Source organism: Brachypodium distachyon, chromosome 2 (assembly GCF_000005505.3).
Source record: "Brachypodium distachyon strain Bd21 chromosome 2, Brachypodium_distachyon_v3.0, whole genome shotgun sequence".
Taxonomy (NCBI): domain Eukaryota; kingdom Viridiplantae; phylum Streptophyta; class Magnoliopsida; order Poales; family Poaceae; genus Brachypodium; species Brachypodium distachyon.
The window spans coordinates 19,252,819-19,272,111 of NC_016132.3; the positions used below are offsets into that span (position 1 = coordinate 19,252,819).

Sequence of the window (19,293 nt, forward strand, 5' to 3'; positions counted from 1 at the left end):
ACTCATGTAGTTGTCCCCAAAATCTTGAGGTAAATTGGGTACCTCTGTCTGAAACTATTTCTTTGGGCACTCCGTGTAAACACACTATTTTGGATATGTAGCATTTTGCTAACTGTGCGCTAGTGTAAGTAGTCTTCACAGGTATAAAATGGGCAACCTTGGTCAAACGGTCAACCACTACCCAAATGGAATCATATCCTGATCTGGTCCTTGGTAACCCGGTGATAAAATCCATGCCTATTTTATCCCATTTCTAATCCGGTATAGGCAATGGTCTCAGCAATTCTGCTGGCTTTTGGTGTTCTGCCTTAACTCTGCTGCACACATCACACAAGGCAATAAACTCTGCTATGTCACGCTTCAATCCGGACCACCAAAATGTTTCCTTGAGGTCCATGTACATCTTTGTGTTTCCAGGGTTGATTGAGTACGGTGAATCATGGGCTTCTTGCAAAATCAACTTTCTGATTTTCGGATCTTGCGGTACGCAAATGCGTTTTCCGAACCATATGGTACCCCGGTCGTCCTCACGAAAATCTTTGGCCTTTCCGTTAAGCATATTCTCTTTTATTTCCTTTATTTCTGAGTCATCTTTCTGTGCTTCTCTAATCTTATCTAGCAGTGTGGGTTGCACTTCCAAAGTGGCTAAATAACCTTTCGGTACTATTTCTAGGCTGAGGTCTTTGAACTGTTCGCACAACTCTGGTGGTAATTCTCCAGCTGTTAGTCCATTTATATAGCCCTTGCGGCTCAATGCATCGGCTACTACATTAGCCTTGCCTGGATGGTATTGTAAATTCAGGTCATAATCTTTTATCAGTTCTAACCATCTTCTCTGCCTCAAATTCAACTCCTTCTGAGTGAAAATGTACTTTAGACTCTTGTGGTCAGTAAACAGCTCACAATGCTTTCCCATCAGATAGTGCCTCCAAGTCTTCAGGGCGTGCACTACCGATGTTAACTCCAAGTCATGAGTGGGATAGTTGTCTTCGTGGCTCTTTAGTTGCCGCGAAGCGTACGCTACAACTCTTCCTCCTTGCATTAACACTCCTCCCAATCCTTGACGTGAGGCGTCACAGTATACTTGAAAATCCTCTTGTAGGTCAGGCAAAACAAGGATGGGTGCAGACACTAGTCTTTTCTTCAATTCCTGGAAACTTTCTTCACAAAATTCATTCCAGGCAAACTTCTTCTCTTTCTTTAAAAGCTCTGTCATGGGTTTCGCTATTTTGGAGAAATTCTCAATGAATCTCCGATAGTAACCAGCAAGTCCAAGGAAGCTGCGGACTTCTCCGACATTCTTCGGTGCCTCCCATTCCGTAACTGCTGCAACCTTAGCTGGGTCAACGGCTACTCCCGCTCCTGACACTATGTGTCCAAGAAAGCTGACTTCTGATAACCAAAATTCACACTTGCTGAATTTGGCGTACAGCTGGTGTGCTCTCAACTTCTCCAAAATCTTGCGCAGATGCTGCTCATGCTCTTCCTTGCTCTTGGAATAGATTAGTATGTCATCGATGAATACTACTACAAACTTATCCAAGAATTCCATGAACACCTTGTTCATCATGTTCATGAAATATGCAGGTGCATTGGTCAAACCGAATGGCATCACGGTGTACTCGTACAGTCCATACCTCGTGGTGAATGTCGTCTTGGGTATATCCATCTCTCGAATTTTCAGTTGAAAATATCCTGATCGCAGATCGATCTTTGAGAACACACAGGCTCCCTTCGGTTGATCAAATAGATCATTGATTATGGGCAAGGAATACTTATTCTTTATCGTCACCTCATTTAGTGAACGATAGTCAATGCACATCTTTTGGCTCTTGTCCTCTTTTTCTACAAACAGGACAGGTGCTTCCCATGGAGATGAACTGGGGCGGATGAAACCTTTCGCTAACTTCAGCTAGCTACTTCTTCAATTCCTTTAATTCATCCACAGCCATCTTATACGGTCTCTTGGCTATGGGTCCACTTCCTGGCACTAACTCAATAAGAAACTCCACGTCACGGTCCGGTGGCATGCCTGGTAATTCCTCTGAAAATACGTCTGGATATTCCTTCACTATTGGTACATCGTCCATGCTAGCCCCCTTAAGAGCATAAATCTTGGGTTTCTTAAGCTCATGGGTGGACTTGTACCGGATGCGTCTCTTGTCTGGGGTTGTGAGTGTGACATTCCTCTGGGCACAGTCTACTAATCCTTCATATAAGGTCAACCATTCCATTCCCAAGATTAGGTCCAGTCCTCGGGAATCTATAATTATGAGATCAGAGGGAAAATTGTGTCTCCCAATACTTAGGGGTAGCTGGCGACAGTGTCGGGTTGCTAGTATTGTTCCACCCGGTGAGTTCACTTTCATGGGTTTAGCCATGGTCTTAGAGGGTAATTTGCCTCTTTCTACTAATACTGAAATGAATGAATGCGATGCTCCAGTGTCAAACAGAAATAGTACTTCAAAAGCATTAATGTGGAAGGTGCCAAGTATGATACCTGATTCCTCGGTGATTTCTTCCACATCCACGTGATTCACGTGGCCCTTCTGGAATGGATTGGGCTTGTTCCCAGTACCATCTTGGTTGTCCGGGCAGTTGGTGGCATAGTGTCCCATCTTGTGACAGTTGTAGCACTCCACCTTGGTCATGTCCTTATTGGCATTGTGGTTCTGACCATTGTTGTTCTGGCCATTGCCGTTGTTCCTGCCATTCCCATTGCCATTGATGGGCCTTGGGCGAGCGAACTGGTGCTGTTGCTGATGCTGGTGCTGCTGATGGTGCCGGTTCACATTGCCACCCTGATGGTGGTGTCCTTGGCTTCCTTGGCGGTGGTGGTGACTATTTCCTCCACTGCGGTGGCTGTTCTGGTTCCCGTTCCAACTCAAGGAGGAACTGCCACTTCCATCATAGGAGGTGCGCTGCTTCTGGTGCGGGCCAGTGTGAGAGCCTCCTTGGTGAAATCTCTTCTTGCGGTTTTCCAACTGAGTGAGCTTACTCTCCAGAATGATGGCCTTGTCAATCAAAGACTGGTAGGTGGGGGTGTAAGCAATAGCAAGTTGAACTGACAGTTCGTCGTTCAGACCGTCCAAAAACTTCTCCCTGCGCTTGGCATCAGTGTTCACATCATCCGGTGCATAGCGGGACAGTTGGCTGAAAACATCTATATATTCTGACACAGAGCGGCTTCCATGTCGCAGCCTATGAAATTCTTTCTTCTTCAGGCTGAGCACTCTCGCAGAGATGTGGGCGGTGCGAAAGGCTTCCTGGAACATGTCCCAGGTGACATCCTCGATGGGGATGGTGATCTGAAAATTTTCCCACCACGACGCTGCGGGTCCTTCTAGCAGATAAGCTGCAAACCGCACTTTCTCTTCCTCAGTGCAGTTGATGGTGACCAAATTCTTATTGACTGAACAAAGCCAATCGTCAGCCATAATAGGCTCAGTGGAGCTGAAAAAAGTGGGCAGGCGCAAACGTAGAAATCTAGTCAGCATATGCACTTGGGGTGGGTGGTGCTGCTGGTTGTTGTGGTTCTACTGGTTGTTGTTGTTGTTGTTGTTGTTGGCCAACTGTTGGGTGATCATCTGGAAGAATTAGGTCTGGGCAGCTAATAGCTGCTGCATGGTGGCAGCATTCCCTTCTGCGTCGGCGTTGTTGGTGGGGTTCCGGCGTCTCGGAGGCATCAGTTTAGGGTAGCATAGATGAGGAAACAGATAGAATAGAGCTAAGGATAACTAAACCCCCAAACAAGATATAACTTAAGCATATATCAATCATCCACTCATCAATCATAAAAGGTTTTGAAAAAAACATAGCAAAACAAACTTGTTTATGGTGGGACATTGCCCATAAAGAAAAGAGTACAGGGAAAAAAGCAATCTGCCTACATTGCCATACACATAGATTGTATGGTCAATGACTAACTCGCAACACTGATAACGAAAAGAAAAGATAAATCTGGTAGGCATCAACAGAACTAGGGGAGTGTGGCTGTCGGTGTGGTCCCGTTCGCCTTCATCTTGGAGCGGGTGTTTGTAGCAGGGGTGTCCATCTCGTGGACCTCCTGGGGATCCTCCTCCTCAGTCGGTTCCTCCTCCTGAGGCTCCATGTCCTGATCCTGTGGTGGAGGTGGGACCTGGACAGGCGCCGGTGCTACAGCTGGTGCGGCTACGGCTGCAGCTGCGATGAATGCATGGAACTGCTCGCAGTAGTAGCGAGCCTGGTCCCTCTCATACTGCAGCTGCTCGATGGCATCTCCCATGTTGAGGACAGTGTTCTCCAACACGGCCTTGTCCTCCAGCCACTGGGTCTTCTCTCCCATCAGGTTACCAATCTGTTCCTCAGCTAGGTCGGCCCTGGTCATCTCGTGCTCGAGGCAAGACTACAAGTCCACGGTGTTTATCTCCATGTTCTCGAAGTGGGTCGTCACTGGGGTCGCATCCTCGTCGTTGGTCGTAGCCACCGCCGACCATGCATGATTCCGCCTCCCAAAGAGGAGGAAGGGGGGATCCTCGAGGAACTCGTGCCGATAGTCCCGGCACACCTGTGCGAAGGCGCACTGCATGGCGAACTGAAGGCCCTGCTCGAAGGTGGGGTAGCGGCTGATGAAGGTGATATCCGGCGTAGCTGGCGCGATCTCACGCCCCCGGATCTTCGGCTCGATCTACCACCGTGGCTGCCATCCCTCGGGTGCGGCGGTCTCAACTCGGCCTCTGAACCTAGGTGGTGGCAGGTCGAGGAACGCACACAGTACCGCCAAAGGGGCACTGAACAACTGGTCGTCATCCGTGGAGGGGTAGTAGATGCGGGTGAACGGCGGTACATTGCCGAACGGTGTTGGGCTTCACATCTATAGAAAATAAAGAAGGTAGATAAGGGAGTATCAGTGACATGATTAAATGGTCGAATGTAAGTAAAATAGAATAAAAGTGATAGAGTGGGAATCAAGTGATGAACATTAATATCAAGGGTGGAAATGTAAATATAAAATTGGATGCATAATATTATGTGAATAACATGGCAACATGATTATAATGGTGTATGGTGTAAGAATCAAATATGCATCTGTGGTATAATATAATAAACATGCATATGTGGTAATAAGCATAGTATTCCGTGTATATATGGGATAAAACAATAAACATGCCATGCATATGCAAGATATAAATGCAAAGATTTATATACGTGTATATATATATGTATAGATCTGATAGGGATAAAAAATAATCCTAAGTTTTGGTCTTTGGTCTGTCTTATTCTAATCCAAACTAGGGTCACGTTCCTACAGGCAAGACATTGCTCTGATACCATCTGAAGTGATCCTTCCCCTTACTAGGGTTCGATCTCTGTGTTTACTGTGCTAGTCCCTGGATCGACTCACTAGCACGTACAGTTTCATGATGAAATATACAGAAACAAAGGTCTAAGTATTTTATTACATCGCATCATCCAGAATTTAAATAGTACTTACCACCTCGCATGACCTCTTGGGCCAGCATAAAACAAATATTGTTTCATCATCCTAAAACAAGGTTTCAAAACTGCAGTGGAAAAAGGGTAGATCATAAGGGCCACACTACTCCAAGGTGAGAGCATGTTGGAATGTAAGCACATGACCCACGACAAAACGACGAACCTCACTCATCGTCGGATCCACCTGCATTGTTAATTGCAGCCACTACGTGGTCAATACATTTGAATGTATTGGCAAGTTCACCAGAGATATAACAGATCCTATCAAGTATATGTAGTATTTTGCTAGGTAGAGTTTGGCTATTTGCATAAAAGCCTCATTGTTTAACCCTATCATTTTTAAACAAATAGTGGTAGAAATACCCATGCTCCTATTAACCTAGGCACATTGAGTAGAAACATCAATGTTCCTACCCAGTTCAATCCATTCGTTTTATTAGGAAATTTGAATGAGTGAGACCTTCCTTACAGTTCCAATATCTAGTTGCTCATAATTGTCCGTAACCGGGGACACGGCTAAGTACTTAGTTTGACACTCTCGAGAGGTGGTACACTTACCCACAAGAAATCGACGTGTTAATCCCTTGCTGTCCTCAGGGTAGAGTAGCAACGGCATCGACTACAGGAATTTTCAGAAAATAATCCCCCAGACCACCTGAGGGACGTCCCCCCACCTACACTGCTACATACCGATGTCACCTCGGATCCGGGTTCATATTTCTTACATCCATCCTGGCAGAGCCCATAATACCATGTGGTTGTACTGGAAGCTACTAAACATGAAACTAGTCCAGTCTCTGGTTACCCCGGGTGGCATCCCACATTGTGACGCAGGCGCTCCCCGAATCGCACGGGGAGACGACCATGGACGCTCCCGAATCGCACGGAGAGACGACTCAGCGGGCCCCATAGAAATGGACCTAACGTCACGACATCCGAATACTCAAAGCAGCCCACCCAGGACGATTCATTGAATTACTTGTTTTGCCACACACTAGGAAAATCATATTGTTATTCAATAGTATCACATTGTGATAATACCACCCTCGTATATTATCATAGCATAGCATTTTACTACTACGATGGCGATTGGTGGTGTGGACATGGCAAAGGGTATCCTATACTACTAGGACAGATCATAGCTAGCATAGATACAGTAATAATCCTAACAATGCAACTAATAAAAGCTAGTGCATAATAAAATAATGGGTAAATGATCAAAGTGACCTTGCCTTCAGAGTAGTTCGTATTCAAACACTCTTCGCAATCACACAGTTCGCTCTCCGAGAAAACTATACAATCAAGCAAACATACACGTACATAAACACACCATACAAGCAAAAGAATATGTATGCCATGATGCAATGCAAAACATGTGACATGAGTTTGGTTTATTTTATTTGGGTGATCTACTGATCTAAGGCCTTGAGAATTAAGCACATGCAATTAGGTTTTTTAAGCAAAAGCAAAGGCTAGGGTTTAAATCCTAAAATGAGGTTTTATTGGCATCAGCCAAATAGATTAATTCAAAATATTTATTTCTCTGTCCCATTGGACAGGGGACAATAAAACAAAATTTTGGGCACTGGTTTCATTCAAAAAGGACTTCTAAATAAATAGTTGTGATTTAAATGGCATAAAACCCTAATCTATAATTTGAATGTGATTCAAAAATTGAAATTTGAATTTGGACAGTGCCAAAAGATTCTACATTTCCTAAGGATTCCAAAACGGTGTGGATCATTAAATTTGGCCAAACAGATTAAAAGTTATGATCATTTGAAGTTGCAGGGGCTTTTCTGCCAAAGTGCATTTTATTAATTCCGGGGAATTAAAATTAAATTTTCATTTTATTTACGCAGTGACACATGGCGGCTCCTGATTGGTGTGTACCGGTTCGTTTAAGTTAAATAAAAGAGATCTAATCTACACCGTTGGAGATGGATGGACAGACGAGATTGAACGGGGGGGCTCACCGGCGAGGCTAGGGTTCCGGCGACGGAATCCGGTGGCGGCGCGGCTCGGGTGTGGAGGCGGGCGGCGTACGGGTGGACCTCGGGCGTCGGGGAGGACGCGGGTGCACGCGGCACGGCACAGCGGTGCTGGTGGCGCGGTCGGCGCGGGCTCGGGCGGTCGGAGTCCTCGCCTAGGTCGAAGACGAGTGGGCGGCGCGGGCGGCAGACTCCGGCGATCTCGGGCGGTGGTCGGCGGGGTGCTGCAGCACGCAAAACGAAGGGAAAAGCGCGTCAAAAGATGCGCGAGAGAGAGAGAAGGAGAGGGAGGGCGGTGGCGTCGAAGATGGTTCACCGGCGTGGTCGGGCGCGGCGCGAGAGTGGCGGCGGCGGCGGAGCTCTTCGGCGAAGAATCGGAGCGGCCTGGCGGCGTGATAGCGAGGGGGAGCAGAGGGGAAGAAGAGAGGGGGTCGCAGGCTTTAAAAGGACGCGAGCGGCTCGGTTTGGGAAGGTCGGGAGGGGTGGATCCCGGTGATGGCGCGCGGCGGTCACGCGCGGGGACGGCGGCGCGATTTCGGGCGCTTGCCCGAGGTAGGGGACGACCCCGATAGGTGGGCCCCACCTGTCGGTGGCTCGGGCGCGCGCGCGCGGGCGGCTCGGTCGGTCGGGCTGGTTCGGCCGGTTCGGGGCCGGTTCGGCCCAAGCGGTCGGACCGGTCCGGTTCACCCTTTTTTTTTCTTTTCTTTTTCCCTTTTCCTATTTCTTTGATAACTTTTGATTTTGAACTCCAAATTGCTCCAAATAAATCCCAAAGAATTTGTAAAATCATGTTCCACCATGGTATAACTTTTGGGAGTATTTTCCCCTCAAAATAAAATATATAAAAATAGATTTGCCCTATAAATGCCTTTAGGGCTATATGTCCATTTAAATAAAATACTTTTTCAACTCCAAATAATTAACCAAAAATTATGGGATGGCTTATATGTGCATTAAGCCCCTTTTATACATAAAACCTATTGGTTTGAAAATCCAAAGCTCATATGGGTGTAAACCCTAGGGTTTAAAATGAAATAAAGAATATTTCCAAAGCCTTTTGAGATTCAAAATTTGAATTCGAATATGCAATTGTGGCATGATGCTCATGAATGCAATGCACATGTAAAAGTTTGAAATTTTGGGATGTTACATGGCGGCAGCCTCCGCCTCAGGAATGGAGTAGGAGAGACTGGAGAAGCAGTTGATGAAGCTCCGCAACGTCTCCCCCGGTTTCTGCACGACCACGTGCAGCTCCGCCATGGTTCCCGAGCGCATGTAACCGCCCTGGAACGCATTCACAAACTGCTCGTGCAGGTTAGCCCAGGAGTCTATGGACCCGGCGGGCAGGTTGAGCAACCAGGTCCTCGTTGATCCCTTGAGGACCATCGGGAACCAGTTGGCCCTGACCTTGTCGTCGACGCCGATGGCGTGCATCCCCAACGTGTAGGTCAGGAGAAAATCCTTGGGGTTCACGGTTCCGTCGTATGTCCCGAGCGCCGGTGCTCAGAACTTGCGGGGCCATGTCACCCGGTGCAGCTCGCGAGTAAACACGGCGCAGCCGTCCTCGGCACCCATGGGAGCATCCTCCTACTCTTCTGGGCATTGGGGTTGCCGGGGGAGCCCCCGAGCGCTCTCTTCCCTTTCTGTTAAGTGGCTACTTGCTACTTCTAGACTAAATCTCTCGGGATTGCAATCTACGCTCGAGTCTAACCTTCAGAAATCGGAACCCCTTGACTGGTGGCGCGGGTCCTTCTTTTATACTCAAGGGGATACCAAAGGTGCCACAGTCTGCATGGGGGACGCGTCCTAGGACACGCGTCGAACAGAGGCCCAAGGCAGCTGCCTTCGCTGCGCTGGCATGCATGCACGGTGAGACGCACTATAGCTAGGGCCACACGTGCCCTAGATTCACTGTGGGCTACTCACTGCAAGCTACTCACTGTAGGTTGACTAGACGGGTAACCTCCTCCCTATCGGAGCATTTAATGCTCAGCTTGTGCCACACTCCACGCTCTGACCAGCCCTGCACAAAAGGAGCCTGCCGGGCAGCCACGTGGCGTCGATACTCTTCTTGCTGGGCATCGGCCCTGTTGTAAACGCCTGCGCCAGGGAACACTCTCCCCGGCAAGTGGGCTTCTCGGGGGGCGTCCTGACGGGGATCTTCACGCTGTCTTCCGAGGTAACCCCCGCAGCCCGGCTAGTCCTGGTCCACGGCAAACCCCTTCCCAGGCTCCTGGGGGCTGGTGCCTTCCCGGGCAGCCCGCACCGCGCTGCCCAGGGTGCCGTCCTTGCAGGAAGCAAGTGAGGCGACCCACGCGTTGAGCAACGGTGGTACCTCGGGTGCCATTAGTGCGACTACGGCGTGCCGAAATCGATGCTGGTCGCTGGATCTTTCAGGATATAGGCACCGCCTAGGATTACTTTGGATATGATGTAAGGCCCCTCCCATGGCGATGCCAATTTATGATGAATTTTCTGTTTCAGCCGAAGGACTAGATCGCCCTCAATGAATGAGCGACGGCGTAGTCGACGGTCGTGATAGTTGCAGAGACTCTATTGGTAGACCGTTGACCGAGCGAGGGCGATGTCACGTGCCTCATCTGCTGCGTCGAGTGCATCTTCCATACCTTCTGTGCAGTCTGGTCCGGCGTATGCTGCGACCCGAGGTGCATTGTACCTCACCTCGGATGGCAGAACTGCCTCTGCCCTGTACACCATAAAGAAAGGGGTGAACTGCGTGGAAGAATTTGGTGTAGTGCGAAGGCTCCAGAGTACCGAGGGGAGTTCTTCGACCCACACGCCAGCTACTCTCCGCAAGGGTGTCATCAACCTTTTCCGTATGCCTTCAGTGAGCAGACCATTGGCCTTTTCGACCTGGCCATTTGTCTGCGGGTGCACGACTGCAGCGTAGTTGATTCGGATCCCCATCTGCCCGTAGAAGTCCTGAAAATCGGCTGCTTTGAAGTTGCTTCGATTGTCTGTGATGATGCTGTGAGGAACGCCAAAACGGAAAACGATGGATCTGAAGAATTGGATAGCTGTTGTAGATGTGGCGCTTGCAATTGGCATGGCCTTGATCCACTTTGAAAATTTGTCAATGGCGACTAGCAGAAAATGATGTCCTCCATGACACGACTTCCTCAACGGGCTTACCATGTCGAGTCCCCATTGCGCAAAAGGCAAGCGATGGGAATTGTCTTAAGTTCAGAAGCTGGGGCATGCAGCTTCGTGGCGAACATCTGACATGCCTCGCATTTGCTGACAATAGCCTGAGCGTCGAGTAGGGCCATGGGCCAGTAGAATCAAGCTCTGAAGGCTTTGACGGCGATTGTTTTGCTTCCGGCGTGGTACCCGCACGTGCCCTGATGGATATCTAGGAGGATATCATGTCCTTCTTCTGGTGCAATACATCTCTGAAAAATGCTAGAGACACTGCGTTTGTACAACTCACCGTTGATCACTGTGAAAGCTTTCGATCGCCGCATAATCCTTCTAGCTTCGGTTGTATCCTCTGGCAACTCCTGCCGGAGCATGTATGCGAGTAGTGGCTACATCCATGTTGGTTCAATTGCCATGACTTCAACTACACCATCTTCTGCTTGCTCGGCTACGGGGCTGTCAGGTGAAACCGGTGATTCGGTTAGAAGTTCTGAGTTGGACGACTTTTTGACTGAGGAAATCGTGCTCTTCTCTTTGATGGATCGTAGATGAATGATTTCCAAAAAAAGTCCAGGCGGAACTACTGCTCGCGTGGATCCCAGGTTGGCTAATTGATCAGCCTCTACGTTACTGGATCGGCTGACATGCCCAAGCTCACAACCGTCAAAATTGCCCTCCAATGTGTTGTACATATTACAGCAGGCGATCATGGTGTCTGATACTGCATCGCAGGTCTTCATTGTTTGTTGCACAACCAAATTGGAGTCGCCATAGATCATTAGATGAGTGGCGCCACATGCTTTTGCCATCCGCATGCCATGCAACAAGGCCTCATACTTGGCTTCGTTGTTGGAGGCGTTGCGGAAGTGCATCTGAAAAACATAGCGCATCTTGTCCCCTTTTGGCGAGATCAGTATTACTCCTGCCCCTGCACCTTCTGCTCGTTTGGATCCATCGAAGTACATGGTCCAGGCACTCGTCAAGTCGGGCAGACTTGGAGTCTGCATCTCGGTCCACTCAGCGATGAAGTCTGGCAGTACTTGCGACTTGATTGCTTTCTAGCGCTCGTATGTGATATTCCTGGGTGAGAGCTCGATTCCCCATTGGGCGACACGACCTGTTGCCTCTGGGTTACTGAGAATGTTGGTGAGTGGAGCCTCACTCACCACGACGATCGGGTGCTGCTGAAAATAGTGTTCCAGCTTTCGGGCCGTCATGAATACTCTGTATGCCAGTTTCTGATAATGTGGATAACGTTGCTTCATGAGAGATAACACTTCACTAACATAGTATATCGGCCTCTGGACTGGCTGCGCTTTCCCTTCTTCTGCTCTTTCTACTACCAAGGTAGTGCTGACCACCTGATTTGTGGCGGCGAGGTATAGCAAGAGCTGCTCATTCTCGAGTGGAGCTACAAGGACAGGTGAATGCGCTGCTGGCCTCGGGTGTCCATGTAAATTTATCTCCCTTTTTGAGTAGCTGATAAAACGGCAGAGCCTTTTCTCCCAATCTGCTAATGAACCGGCTGAGGGCTGCCACTCTTCCTGTAAGCTATTGTACTGCATGGATGTTTGTTGGTTCCTTCGTTGTCACGATTGCTCTGATCTTGTCTGGATTTGCTTCGATTCCCCATGCAGAAAGAAAGTAACCCAGAAGCTGCCCTACAGGTACTCCGAAAACGCATTTCGTCGAGTTAAGCTTGATCCGATACTTGTCAAGATTCTGGAATGTCTCTCGAATATCTTCTAATAGAGTATCTTCAGTCTTTGTCTTGATAACGATGTCGTCGATGTAGACTTGAACATTTCTGCCAAGCTACGCCCCAAGACATGCTTGCATGCAGCGTTGATATGTAGCGCATGCGTTTTTCAGTCCAAAAGGCATAGTTGTGTAGCAACAAACTCCATAAGGTGTTATGAATGCTTTCTTGTCTTCATCCTCCTTCTTCAGTCGAATCTAACTGTACCCAGAATATGCATCAGGAATGACAATCGAGCACATCCCACAGTCGAGTCGACGATCTGGTCGATTGGAGGCAGGGGGAAATGATCTTTTGGGCAATGCTTGTTCAGTGAGGTGAAATCAACGCACATGCGCAAAACTTTCATGTTCTTCTTCGGGACAAGCACGGGGTTCACTACCCAGGTAGCTTGTATGATCTCCTGGATGAACTTGGCATCGAGTAAGCGATTGACCTCTTCACCAATAGCCTTCCGCTTGGGCTCTGAAAATCGTCGCAATGGTTGCCTGATGGGCTTGGCATGCTTGTCCACATGTAGAGAGTGCTCGGCGAGTTCCCTGGGAATACCCGGCATGTCGGATGGTACCTAGGCAAAAAATTCCAATTCTCGCATAGAAACTCGACGACCGCGCTTTCCTATGCGGGAGGAAGGCTCGAAGACACCACACTGTTTTGCTGGAATCTGTTGGGTGTACCTGATGCTCTGTTGTGTCACTCTTCATGCTGAACTCTATCTGTGGTGGCGCTTTCTTCGTCATGGAAAGTACGTCGTTGTCCGTCGTTGCCTTCACAGAGGCGAGTTCCGTCTGCATGCCGAATGATTCAGCAAGCTTGTGGAACTCTCTGTCACAATTGTCCGATCTTGTAAAGCTTCCTCGGACGGTGATTATGCCATAGGGTCTAGGCATTTTCAGCATGAGATATGCATAATGCGGGATGGCCATGAATCTGGCGAGTGCTGGCCGGCCTAGAAGCACATGGTATTCGATTTCCAGTCGAGTACTTCAAAATCGAACCGTTCTTTGCGAAAGTTGGCGGGGTTGCCAAAGACAACGTCGAGGCTAACCCAGCTTAATGGTACTGCCGGTTTTCCTGGGACAATTCCGTGAAAAGATGTGTCTGTGGCTTGGAGATTCGTTAATGATCTGTTCATTGCCCTTAGTGTATCCGCAAATATGATGTTAATGCCACTGCCTCCATCTATGAACACCTTGCTCATCTCGTAGCCTCCCACCTGAGCGTCGAGGACTAGTGCTGACTGTCCTGGCCTCGGAATCTGAGGTGGGTGATCTGCCCGTGAGAATGAAATGGTGACCTCGGACCAGTCGAGGTACTCTGGGGTGGTGGGTGGTGCTGCCATAGCCAGATGAACTTGTTGAGTGATAACCTTTTGATGCCTGTTGGACGGCCTTCCTTTCTGTATCATGCAGATATTTCCCAAAGGCGCTGGATACGTGTCGTACCAGTGGCCCGCGGGGTCCCACTGATACGGGACGTGTGGGTCGCCAGTGACGAAGCCCCGTCAGGAAGGCCTCCCGGGAAGCGTTGAGTCTGGGGAGCCTGCCTCGAGGAAACGGCCCTTGGTGGGGGAGAAGCTAAGGGCCGATTACAAGAAGCCCCCAGGAACCCCGATCCTGGGAAGCTGAAGGAATGCCTCCCGGCAACCAGCTGGGTGTGCTAGCCGGGGAGGGGCACCCCACCAACCCGCGCTCGGGCATGCAGGCACGGCGGGCGCAGTGCATTTAATGCACGGACAAGAGTCTTATCGGCAGGCCTAGTCCTGCTGAGCAAGGCTAGGGCGTCTAACCTGCGAACCATTTTTTCTATCGTGTACAGTAGACAGGGCGCTGCATGGCGTCCAGCGCGGATCAACCAAAGTGTATCTCGTGTGGCCGTGACACGCGTCTGGGAAACGTGTTGCGCTGCATGCTTAGGCACCTGTGGTATCCCCATGTCTATAAAAGGAGGACCAATGCCATCGGTCAAAGGGTTCCAACCCCAATTATTAGAACATAGCACAGCGTTCACCTAAGTAGCCAACCCGGGAACCTCTCGGGTGATCTGTACGCACTCAAACTTGTGAATACAACTCAAAGTAGGACGTAGGGTATTACACCTCCGGGTGGCCCAAACCTGGGTAAACTCTTGTGTCTATACTTCGTGTCTATCGCAACGCCGGCGATCGCCGGAGCGATCATCTCGCCCTCCACCGAACCAAAAAGGGGGTGCCCGGCATCCCCGGTGCCGAAGACCGTGCTCCGACAATACACGTCAGCTATCGCTGGTGGTTCTGATGGCCGTGACGCGGGCTGCATGTGTTGCACAGATCCGGCAAAATTTGGTGGCAGTGGAGGGGGTGGCGGCGCGTTATGCGCGATCATGCCAGCTCGAGTGGCGTGTGGCAGAGCCAGAGTGTTAGGATTATTCCTTGCTGGTTGCTGACCTGGCCCCCGAGGGTAATCCCTGCTTGCCATTGAGTTCTGAAATTGGCTGCATGTGTCCTGCAACTCGTAGAAACGATGGCACTCGCACAGTGTGTGGCCGCACCTTATATTTCCATCAGCATCCCTGGTGCTGTGGAAAGGGCAGGGAGACGACAGCTGTTGTGTCAATGACAAAGCAGGTTGTCCATCTCGCCGCAATCTCCGGGGCTGCCACTACTAGTTCTTGTTGCTGTCTCAGTAGTTACCACGGTTACTTCTATCCCGATGTCCTTCATGATTTCCTTCACCTCGAACACCACCATTACGGCCGAACTCTGCTGCTACAAACTCGGGGGCGTTGGGCTCCTGCTCCTTTCGCTTCTTTCTTCTCTCGGTGTTGCGACCGTGTCCTCGCTCGGCTTCTTCATCATCTGGTAGTGCATTGTGCTCATTCCGAATTGAATCTTCTCCATCTACCCACTCATTTGCTATCTCCATCAGATCTGCAACCGTTTTTGGCCTACTCCATCCCAGTTCTTCCTTAAAAGTGACACACTTCAACCCACGCTTAAAGGCGTCGACCGCGCTCTCGTCTGATATCTCTTCTGCTGCATTTTTTAGGGACGTCCATCGTTGTATGTACGATCGAATGGACTCACTCGACCTCTGTGTGCATGCTCGAAGTTCTTCCAATGAGACTGGCCTTTTATATGTTGCCCAAAATGTGCGGGTAAAAACTTGGTAGAGCTCGTCCCACGAGCCTATTTCACCTTCTGGCAGACTAGCCAGCCAGGTGCGAGCATGCCCCTTGAGCTGCAACTGTAAACACTGCATGGCTGTGTTCTTCGTTCCTCCCTTCAGTCGCACCATTGTGAGGTAATCTTCTAACCAAGCTCTCGGCTCCTAGGAACCGTCAAACTTGATTGCGCTCGAAGATACTGAAAAATTATCACGCATCTTCGAGTTGCAAACGCGACGGCTAAAGCAGGCCGCACCGCAAGGTTCATCTTCTTCCTCTATGATGCGGCCAACACGGGCTGACCGCTCGTGATCGATTCTCTGCTGCGTAATGATATCACAAGCATCTCCTAGTACGAGGTTGTTGCGGCGACGATGAGGCTGTTCTTCCAGTCCCTGTTGTGGAGGAGTGTGTGATTGTTTTGTCGTGGGGAGCTGCCGTCCCTATGCCGTCGGGGCTCCATCTGGTTCGAGTTGGGGCCCATGAGGCCATTCCCGATGAGGCCCAAGCCGGCCAAGACCTGCTTGTGGATTGCCGCCTTCGGGTCGTCATCCGGTGGCATGGTGGATAGGAGGTACGTGTTTTCAACGACCACAGCTCCTTGTGGCGTCCGGGGAAGCAACTCTCCCTGGGTATTGACTGTCATCTGTTCGTCCTCCAAACTTGCGTGTCTTGCCGAGGCGATCTCGCTCGGGGATATTGTTCAACCGAGATTGATAGCGCGGCGCTCTGTATCTGGGGGTGCTCCGGGAGCAGGCACTGCGACTCTGTGCTGAGAGCTGTCTACGAGCACTCGAAGCGTCGGCGACTTCCCTCCGCCGTTGGAGCTCCGCCTGCTCCTCTCGCAGTCGAGCATGCGTAGTGTCTAGCGCATGGTGGTATGCCATCATCTCGTTGCGCGTGGCGTCTGCTAGCAAAGGGTTGGTGCCGTTAAGAGCAGCCTCGACCCGAGCTTCTTCTTCCGGCGTGAGAATGATCGTTGGCCGATCATTGGTCACGTCTCTTGCTCGTGCCTCGGCGAAGATGGTTTTGCCGGCGCGTTGTCCATCTCCACTGCTCTCGCCTACTTCCGCTGCGAAGACCTGTGCCAAGGTCATGCGACGGATCATAGTTGCATCAGCGGGATTGATTGCTACACTCGAACGGGTATTGACGTTGTAAGGAGTGGAAGCTTCAGCGAACACCGAGTGGTGCGAATCGCACTCGGTGCGAAAAAATTTGGCCAAAATTTGCCCTGTTTCGCCCAGCGAGCACATCGATGGTGAAGGATCAGTCGGTGACGCCACCAGAGACTCGCAGATCTGTCTTGTCAGTGACAGATCTGTGAAGCTGATGATTCCTTCGCGGCTGACTCGGAGGTCAAAACCTCTGAACGACAGCTCCAGAAGATCGCGAAGGTTGCGGAAGGCCGAGCGCAATGTCGGCGGGTGAGCTGAGAAGCTCAAGGATCCGAAGCGGATCGGCTCCTCCACGGTTGTCACGTTGCGGATTGAGAGCGACATGGTCGAGAAGATCGTAGATCTGATGCACTTCTTCCTCACGGTCGGCGCCAATGACGAGGGGCTACCTCGGCAGTACCCTAACTCGAGGGTTTTCGACTGAGGGAGAGCACGGGGTGCACCAGCGATCTTGTCGACTAACAAAAACTTAGGAAGTCACAAGGTTTACCCAGGTTCGGGGCCCTCGGAAGGTAATACCCCTACGTCCTGCTTTTGGTGTATCGTATTGATCGAGATTATAGAGAAGCTATAAAGCTATGGTGCGCAGATGAATCTGGCGTGTGTGTAGAGGTTGGCCATTCCCGATCCCCCTCCTAGCCTTATATACTGGCAGCTAGGTCTCGGACGTGATAACCGGAAAGCTTACAATCAGATCAGTTCATTCCGGTATGAAAAGATGATGTTCCTTGGATTGAGCCGCACTTTGAGGGACTCAACCTGCATATACTTGATGGGCTTTTAAGTGGACCCTCTGTTGGGCTGTATCGGGTATATGAAGGTTGAGTACTCGAAGGGTCGTTTCCTCGTCAACGGGATTAAGTGCAAACCGGACACGTGGTTAGACAAACCGCTTCGGATAGCCTTAAGGACTAAAAGTGTCCGGTTTTGAAAGTTCAGTGATAAAAAAGTACGAATTGTTTTTGAGGGACGGGAAACGAATTTTCCGACAAGTTGAAGGACCAAAAATATACTTTTCTCTAATTATTAACATTTCGTAGCTTATCCACTGTATCAGCAACATCCATCGTCACTGCAGCGAGTTCAGAATTCCTTTCTGAATTTGTAGAGTAGCGCATATATGTGCATGACGATCGATCTTGTCTAAATCCCAGTGAGTTGAAACTTGTGAGAGGATTGGAAATTGGAGGATCGACACCAATTATTAACCAGCAAATGTCAATGCGTCGCATTCTGACGGCCCATCGTTCCCAGATTGCTAGCGACGTAGGTTTTGGCGGGGGCATCTTCTTCTACAGCGGCGCTAGCCCCACGGACGCAGCAAAGTCAATGTTCAAAACGGTGTTCGGCTAGCTAGCTAGTTGTGGCTTTCTCGTGTAACAGTGCGGCGATTCTTGGCCACTGAAAGGACGATGGATTTGGATCAGACGAATTTTATAGGAACCGCACGTGTTTCTGTAGGGGGATTACTTCTATAGGCACTAGAAATTTTCACATTTCAACTCTCTAATCATCGTGGAATCTTAGATTTCGTCCCTGTAATCTACGGAGTAAAAGCGAACGTATCGCACCGTACAGCCTAAAAGCGAACATATCGTGCGTATTGTATTACACCCTGTGCTCGTGGTTTATTATTGCAATCTGCGTGACATGTTCAATAGAGAAACTAAAGAAATATAAATTTTGGAAAAGTGAAAGTAATAAAAAGAATGCACTTGCAAAAACAAGAACCAAATAAAAAATAAAAAGGAAACGTACGATTTTATAAAAGAGTGAAATGTTCATCAAAGTCTACAATTTGAGAAAAACTCAAATTATTGCTTTGTTTATCAAAATATTTATCACAAATCCTTTTAGCCTATCAGTTTGGTGTAAACCTTATGTACTTTTCAGCTTTTTTACCATCTCTCCTCTTTCGCTGAAAGAAATTATATGGGATAGGGCCTCGTGGGGTGCATTGTGAACTATATCCCCAAGTTGCTCTAATCTGGTGAATTGGGTCAAGTGAAAAAACAAATACTGCGTAGGGCCTTGCAGGTGGGTCTGTCGTCTTGTTAGATTTGCTGTCAAATGCTTTAATCTCGAGAAGAATTCGGGTCAAGTGAAAAAAATTACCCTCTAAAATTGTGGCAAATTTATACGAACCCCTCCGATTGAACCTAAGTTTTGTGGTATTTACTCTGGCTTACAGGACAGCATCCTGCCATCTCACTCTCACATCACGATAGAATCCGAGCCAGGCAGTGTCGAGCAGTAGAGCTGTCCCATACCTTTCCTTAGCTTTGGACTAGCTGAGGTAGTTCACAAGTCACGAGCTCACGCAGGTCCAACGTCCCCAACGTGTCACGATTCACGAACAAGACGCCGTGTGTCGACTGTCTCTACGGACAAGAAGAGAACATAGGATCGACCTTTGCAGAAACGAGGTCAAGAGAGCAATGATCGATGGATTCGAATCAATCAGTGCGTCAACATAATAATTGGAGTAATTAATTTTCTACAGAAAAAGAAACAGAGAAAAAAAAAGGAGAACTGATTGGAGTAACCAGTGCGCTAACTGATTGGATCACACACACTGAGGAGGAAC

General features: G+C 49.3%; 1 protein-coding gene across 1 annotated transcript; it reads right to left on the reverse strand.

Annotated features, from left to right (window-relative positions):
• Positions 1-10,019: 10,019 nt before the first annotated feature.
• Positions 10,020-10,756, reverse strand: LOC104583138. Its single transcript, XM_010234883.1, has 2 exons — positions 10,620-10,756; positions 10,020-10,455 (listed from the first exon to the last, which is right to left on the reverse strand). Exons 1-2 carry the CDS (start codon positions 10,754-10,756, stop codon positions 10,020-10,022), a joined length of 573 nt encoding a protein of 190 aa, XP_010233185.1.
• Positions 10,757-19,293: the final 8,537 nt, after the last annotated feature.